Below are 8,054 nucleotides of genomic sequence, written 5' to 3' on the forward strand. Positions count from 1 at the left end.
GAAGAGTGTGAAGTGTGAACAAGGTCGGAAAAGGAGAGAAAATTTTGGATTTTGTTAATGATATGAAATTCCTTTCCCCTTTTCGTTAGTTGTGAGATTTCTGTGGCTGAGTTTGGAATTTGAACTCTTCAAACTCGCTCCAGAATTCCAGGGGATGTAACATCTGGTACTTTTTTTTTTGACAAGAAAATATAACCCACTTGAGGCCTAGCCAAACATGAATCAATTTGCTCCAATGCGAAGAGCCAATTTTTGTTCACTAAACAATAATTCCATGATATATGTCTTCTAAGATCGGGTTTTAGTTTCAGTTATATATAGACCTTCAACACAAGAAAAGTAGTCGACCAGGTAATTTGTGGCTGATCTGTTATAGGCTGCAGAATTTATTTAATATAAGCCACAAAGTAATTTGATGCAAAAACAAGGTCTACTTGTGCTTATATTTATTGAACGCATATACGTACAACTTCATTTAGTACATAGTATGATCCATCCGCGTTCTTCTAGGTAATTTGAGGTGCTCTTACTACCTTTCCCTCCCGGTCAACCCAAACCCAAACCCTGTCGCACCTAAAATCCCGTGTTACTGGTGTTCCTTCCAGCAAAACTATAGCATTCACAAGAGGATTCTCTCTTTCTATCCTTGCCGCTGCGACCTCCCCATCATATCCAATCAGCTCGGGCCATACACGTTTACCTGTAAACAATATTGTTCATAGAAATTCATTATATACACAGAAAGTCATCACTGATACTACTTTAACAACATTGCTTAAGAACATTGGACTTACCTTCACAAGATGCCATTTTACTACTGTGGTGCTGCGATTGTCGTTCTGAAAGCCGAGTATAAATAGGCTATAGAAGTTCATCACCTAATTTTGAGTTCACATTATATAATGTTAATTCAAAGCCACTTTATTTGATTGTTGACAATTGACATTTGATAAATAACCATTTAATGTGCTTGTTGCTATTTGCATCATTGCATGGATAAGGTCAGTTGATTTTGTTCTGAAAATTTTAACTATTGCGATTTCGTTACCATCTGATTTGTTATTTCGAGCATCAGTCTAATGGTGCATTGCTGGCTTGCTGCTAGGCTTTACGCCTGTCCACCTAGCAATATCCTTGACATTCCGTAAAACTCATCGAAATGTTGATATTTCAACGCATGTCATCACAAACCATGATATTTCGGAACATTTCGTGCTGCATGCTTAAAACTGAAGTGCTAATAAACTCTGCAAGTCTCAAAGTGACTGTTGGAGACGACAAAAAAATAAATTGAAGGCGGTGAAGCGTAAGCTTCAAAGAAATCGATTTCAAAGGTAAGAATTGAATCATTAATAATGTGTTAATCTGAATTCCCCATGTGTAGTTTAATTTTAGATATATCAACTTAACATTTTTACATCAGATTGGTATTGTTTGAAATGAAGTCATATGTTTGAAGAAATGCCGCAATGAAACTAGCAATACAAAATTATGCTGTTCTAAATGTATTTCTCAAATAGGTATTCTTTTTTTCTATTATTCTTTTTTTTTATTCATCATATTTTTATAAATGGTGGTTACTAATATGCAGGGGTACTTTCTAAGTGTGGTAGAAAGTTTTTTGCTCATGGTTCATTGTCATCGATTAGGTTTGTATATGTATCTATCATAGTTCGTTCCGTTTTACCGAGGGTGGGATGCCATCGTATGTATGTTTGGAAGGAAGGAAACTCGGGTGTTTCTTAATTCAAATCCAAGGAGATGTGCAAGATTGCACTAGGGCTGTTACTAGCTCGAGGGACTTGCGATATCAAGATTTTTGTGTGTAACTGAGATACTTTAGTTATGTAGTTGTTACGTTTGTTTTTGTTGTTTTGAGTGGTTAAGTACTCTTGGTCTTAGCCTCTTGCTGTAGGAAGGCTTTGATTTCTAGACTGTTAACACCTTTTTCTTATTGTCAATGTAATTACATTGTACCGATAAAAAAAAATATGGAAAAGAAAAGGGAACGGCATAGCACACAAACCCTTAGATTCCCATGATCGATGCTAGGGAGGAAGATTTGGAACCGCCTTTATGCAATATGTTTCTATGTTACTTAAAATCTGCAACTTCTCTATGAATTTTGGAACGGTAATATCACATCCTTAGGGAGATGTTCTTTGTTGGAGTTCTCGTCCTCCTCCCCTGTCACATCTAGTTTCTTTAATATTCCTCAATACACATTGTTTGTCATCCTACATACTGTTTTTTCGTCATCTTATCTGGAGATTTGTATACATTTCAGTTTGACAGGGAGACTTCCTCATTAGGAAAACCATAGCATAGGATAGGGTGAGCAGTTTTCAGTCAGATTTAGTAGTTCTCGTAAGTGACCTTTATCACCATTTCTTAATCATCTTCTTTATAAGCTTATTGCAGTCTCCATGACTGACCAATAACGATGTTTATTACTGCATACTATACTTGTAATCAAGTCTTCAAGTAAAATGAGTTTTAAATCTTGAAAGTGCTAGGCAACATTGAGCTTGTTCCTATAGTATACTAATTTCTGTCATTCTCTTCCAGTTTTTCTCTATTATTGTCATAGACTTTGAGAATGAGGGGCTCTGCTTTAAAACGTTTTGTCAGCACCCTGTTCACCATTAGATCTCCTCGTTTAGTGGGGATGCACTTTTTTTTTTCACACACGCATGTAAGGTAGTGGGGATGCGTCTATGAGTATGTTCCATCCATCCAAACTTTTGAACTTTCACCTTGATTGAGCATTGAACAAATGTACTTTACAACTTGCATGCGGAAGGAGCAACAGCAATTCGGTGGTTCAAAATATGAAGGATTTTGATGACCTCACAGCTGTAAAATGGGATTTGTTTGATTTCTTATCACATGATCTCAGTAGTCAAGACTGACAATAACACTGCCAATGCGATCTATTGTTTTTTATATTTGTTCTCAGAGTTCTTTATATCCTTTGTACCGGTAGGCTGAGGCTGATGGCTACATGCTTGAGTGTGCAGGTTCAAACTGGTGAAAGTATGGGGGAGAAAAGCTGGCGGGGGTTATACATAAACCCAAAGAAATTTCTTGGGTGGAATGGGGAAGCCGTGCATGAAGGAGATGTTAGCATTTCTGAACTGTTTGTCTCTTAACCAGAACAATGATGAAAGGTGCGTCCTGTTCAAGGAGAAATTGAATGCTTGTATGGATGCTCAGGTACAAAATCTGTTTTCAAGATTATAAAATTTGCAGCAGTAATTTCTTTTCTTTTTTCCCTGGTTTGCATGTGTTACTGCCACTGTAACTGAAGGCGATCCTTTTCTTATTAAATCAATTTACTGCATCAACCTAATCAATTTTCTTATTTGTTGCAGGCTGGGAAAGGTAGAACATCATGGGGAAGCATCAATTACCACTTACAGAGGCTTAGCAGAGGCAGGAAGTAGTTATTTCGATTGCCCAAGGTTTCTATTTGCCCGACGTTTATATGGATTATTCTTTGATTCAACTTGCGGCAAAGAAGAATTTGCTTTAATCAGAGTTTATGGCCAGTAGATGCGTAGAACTCTTTTTCATTTACAGTCACTTTGAGTGGCAAAAATTGTGCTGTTATGGTATTGTTGTCTTGTTTATTGTTATGGTATTGTTGTCTTGTTTACGTATTACTCTTTGGGCTCCATTGCTGGTTCACACAATTTTGTTTAACAATAACTCTAGACGTGTTATCTTGGAACTAGTGTTTAGCTTCTTGTAAAATTTCTGTCATGATTTTCCTTCCGCACATTCCACCTATGAAACGGAAGGGGGTATTGTTTAGTATGATATGAAGTACATTTATCATGATATGGATGTTCTAGAAATGTAGAATCCAAGGTAAGTAAATCGATTTATTTTTCTTCACTATTTGGCTTGATAAGTTTAAATTGTAGTCGTTTGAAGTTGTATTATAAATCTCGCACTGAGGTTATGGCAAGAGGGAAATTTTGATCTATATTTTCTTGATTCATTATGCGTCTAATGAAAAAATTAAAAATTAATTGTGATCCCACCTCCAAAGAAACAGCCAAGGCCTTATAGAAACGCTTTTGCTCACAAAAAAAAAACAGTTTTTTAGACTTACGTCCCACCAACTTATCAAATTAGACTTCACTCTCCAGTCCTTTGCATATTAAGACTTACGTCCCTAACTTCACAGTTGACTCAACTGTTTCTTTTTTGTGCATGTGTAAAGACACATTTACCCCTGAGCAGGCAAAATGATGAAAATGCCCATTGACTCTGTCAAGTCCAAAAGCTTGCAAATTGACACATGACATCATCCCTCTCATTTAATCCAACGAACCCAAATATTTTTCCTAAATGACACCCAATACTCTTGCTAACTTGAATTGACCAAACTACCCTCAATCATTTTCTCTCATGTGCCACGTGTCAACATCCTGTGAAGTGAAATCAACGGTTCATAAATTTTCATGAAATAGTTGGTTCATGCAGAATCAGACCGTTATATTTTAACGTTGGGCTCTGCTCTTCCATCTATAAGTAGGAGACGCATCTGTAACTGGAAATGGATGCAATTGACTCGTCCAAAGCACAAATGGGAGGTTGTGGTGAACTTGTCTCGTCCAAAGCACAAATAGAGAAGGTATTTCCTCGACTTTGTACCTTAATTCAGGTGGCAATGGAAAACTAATTAAAGTTGCATACTGTTAATTTCAGGCTCGTGCTTGCTTCTCATGTGGAAAACTTGATCATTGGTATGATAGATGCCCTTGGATTGGCTCTCCTTGCAAGAGATGCAATACAGTCGCCAGGTGAAAACTTCACAACAACCTCATTCATGGGGTCAAAAGTTTTTAAGTTGCCCAAAATGCCAGAGTTTTCAATGGATGAAGGATGCTCTGAAGGAGTCAATGCCCGAGCAAAAGCCTAGTCAGTTGTCTTCTCAAGTTGGGGAGCTCGTAGGGAGTTCTAATGGGAAGTCCAAAGTTTCTGTTCAAATTGAAGTGGATAATTTATGTGAAGGATTTGAAGCACAAGTGACTATGAAAGGGAAAGGGGTGGTTTGAAACTGATGTTTGTATTTGGTTTAGTTTAATCATCATTTTGAAGTTGGTTTGAAACTGATGTTAGGATTTGAAGCACAAGTGACTATGGTTTGAAGTTTGAAGTTGAAGTTGAAGTTGTAACTGTTGTAACTTTCATGTTTGAAGTTGTAAGTTCTATATTTGAAGTCTAATTGAAAGAGTTACAGTACTGTTGTTGTTGTTCAAAACACTCTAATCAAAGAACACTTGAATCATTGAAGCAACATAGAACATAGACTCTAAACAGAGACTCTAACATAGAACACAGACTCTAAACAGAGACTTTAACATTGAACAGAGACTCACATTCAAACTAGTTCAAACTAACACAAACATCAAACTTGGACACATAAAACACATAACACTAGACCATGACACATTACACATTAGGTCATCTTGTTCTTGTTCTTCTTGTTGCTCATGCACACTCCAGCTGCTACTAATGCCAATACAATTTTTTTAGCTTCACGTGCTGGTGATTGTGATTGACCAAGTTGTGATGGTCCTGGAAGTGGAGTGTGTAATCCTCCTGATCACCTGGGTGAAGGAGAGGCTGATACTGGTTGTGATGGTGGTGGAGGGACTTGTTGTGGTTGGGGTGGTGGTGGTGGAGGGACTGCTGCTGGTTGTGGTGATGGTGTTGGTTGTGATTTAGCTTTTGGAACAAATTTCAAATCGAATCCCTTTGCTGGTGGTGGAGGAGCAAAGCGTGGCTTAGGAGGAAAACCTGGTGGAGGATATGGTGATGCTGCTTCTTCTGCTTGACATTGCCCTATGGTATCAGTCAACTTTAAATAACACATATTGCTGCATTCCTTACAGACCTTGAAACTCATTTGGCCCTCATTTTCTATCAACTCTAAAAACACCCGCTTATCTTTCTTTTCTTTTAACAATGCTTTTATCTACTCAAAATACTCATCAATTTTCTTTTTATCAAGCTGAATTCTTGCTATTCTTCCTGTAGCCATGACTTCCAACGAACTGTTGCAACTTGAGATGAGAATAGAGTTAAAAGATGAGAAAAGATTGATGTGAGATGTGTTGGGGGTGTAGTCTGATTTTATAGAAAGTGAATAGGGTGTTTTGATGATTCACGAGGCATTGATTGAAATGAATCTGCCAATATACGCCAGCCTAGTAAAATGAATCTGTCACCCTATGCATAGTCTAAAAACTTCAAGTAAATATCTCACATTTGAATTACCAAAACTGCAGACATTTTTTGATTTTCTGCCACCTATACATAGTCTAAAAACAGTCTAAAAACTACAAGTAAATATCTCATACTTGAATCACCAAAACTACCAAAACTACCAACATTTTCTTAATAAAATTTAACATAATATTTAATGCAATTTAAATAGAAAATACTGCAAAAGAAATCACTGAAAAGAAATAGAACATTCTATACACATTGCAAAAGAAATAGTCCAACTATGTATACATATATTCCAAAAGAAATCTTTCCAAAACCAATTGTACATGAATATCAAAAGCAAACTGGCTGGTGCTTTGAAAGGAGATGTAACATATATTCATCCAAGTCTAGCTTGTATTTGTTTCACAAGTCTTTGTTTTTGACAGATGTGAGTCGTAACACTTGCTTGTGCTTTATTTCTGGTTGTTCCCTTCACAACTGCTGGTGCTTTGAAAGGAGCTATAACACTTGCAAAAGTTGCTCCTACTCCCTTCACAACTTGTCTTGTAGCAACTAGCACACTTGCACTATTCTTTTTCCCCTTTCCTTGCTTTCTAATCAAGTCACCCATAGTATGTCGTGCTCACGGTGCTTTGAATAATGTTGGTCCATAGTTTTGGCTCTTTTAGGGTGTTCATGTCTCACTAGTGCCACTCTTCTACGGGTGCGTTGTTTGGTGGTTCGATATGGACTCACTTGGAGGAGCATTGCTTGTTGGTTCTGCTATGGACTCACTCACTTGGAGGAGCATCACTTCCACTTTGCAAACCACTATTTTTTTTGCCGCCTAATGCCACCCATTGTCTTTTCTTACAATCTTTATGCCAAGGTTTACAAAGTATAAAGTAAGTAGTAAAAACATTTTAGTATAAACAAAGTAGTTGAACAAATATTAATAAACTTAACTTACTTTGCCCTATCCATGCAAGTGGACTCTCATGTGACAGTTCTAGACCTTGTCCAAGGTTTAGGTTTCAATCTTGGTGCTTTATTCTTTGCATTGCTTGCTATTTCTGTGATGCAGAAAGACCTTTACATGACCTTGCATTATGCCCTTCTCCTTTACATTTGCTACAGTCATTTTCCTCTTTTTTTGCACATGACCATTCCCATTTTCATCCTCAGCACGCATTCTCTGCTTTTTAGGCCTTCCAATACCCCTCACCAAAGGAGGTGGTTTGACAAGTTTGGTTGAATCCTAAAAAAACTTAAGATTAATAGAAGATTAGTTACTACGATTTAGTGTAAATAACATAAGCATATTAAACCAGACAAATATATAAACACTTACAAGTTTAGGCCAGTCTTTGACATCTTTCATGGGCTTCACATTACTCATGTAAGCTAGGTTATACTCTGAAACCCAAAAGTAAGAGTTGCAGTACTCAACCCACTCAACTCTTCTTGGTAAAAGCACTCTCACAGCATGAACACATACAATTCCAGTCATCTGCCATACCATACATTCACAAGTGTGGTCCACAATATTGACCCTCCACCTATCACCATGGTAATTCTTCACAACAAAAAGATCATCATTTGAACCTTCAAAGATGTAGGATGGACATATTTCTATCATCTTGGCTATATGCTTATTCACTCTAGGGACCAATCCATTTTGATCCCATCCTTTACAATCATGTTTCCTTGATAAGCACCCAAAACTGTAATATGAAACCCCCATTGAGACATATAAATTTGGTTAATTATGTGTTTAATAATCATGAAATAAATATATTTTCGTACTTTTGCAGGTATTCGCAGTA

At 37.1% G+C, this 8,054-nt stretch overlaps 1 protein-coding gene and 1 long non-coding RNA gene across 2 annotated transcripts; one reads left to right on the forward strand and one right to left on the reverse strand.

The window, feature by feature from the left end:
- Positions 1–343: 343 nt before the first annotated feature.
- Positions 344–938, reverse strand: LOC147505651 (inhibitor of trypsin and hageman factor-like). The gene is made up of 2 exons (XM_086558134.1): positions 795–938; positions 344–700 (listed from the first exon to the last, which is right to left on the reverse strand). Exons 1-2 carry the CDS (start codon positions 808–810, stop codon positions 507–509), a joined length of 210 nt encoding a protein of 69 aa, XP_086414260.1. The 5' UTR covers positions 811–938; the 3' UTR covers positions 344–506.
- Positions 939–1,080: 142 nt separating this feature from the next.
- Positions 1,081–3,211, forward strand: LOC147505652 (uncharacterized). The gene is made up of 3 exons (XR_015193428.1): positions 1,081–1,334; positions 2,288–2,367; positions 3,021–3,211. It is a non-coding gene; the product is annotated as an uncharacterized LOC147505652 (long non-coding RNA).
- The last annotated feature ends 4,843 nt before the right edge of the window (positions 3,212–8,054 follow it).

The sequence above is a fragment of the Coptis chinensis genome, chromosome 4, assembly GCF_015680905.1.
Source record: "Coptis chinensis isolate HL-2020 chromosome 4, ASM1568090v1, whole genome shotgun sequence".
Taxonomy (NCBI): domain Eukaryota; kingdom Viridiplantae; phylum Streptophyta; class Magnoliopsida; order Ranunculales; family Ranunculaceae; genus Coptis; species Coptis chinensis.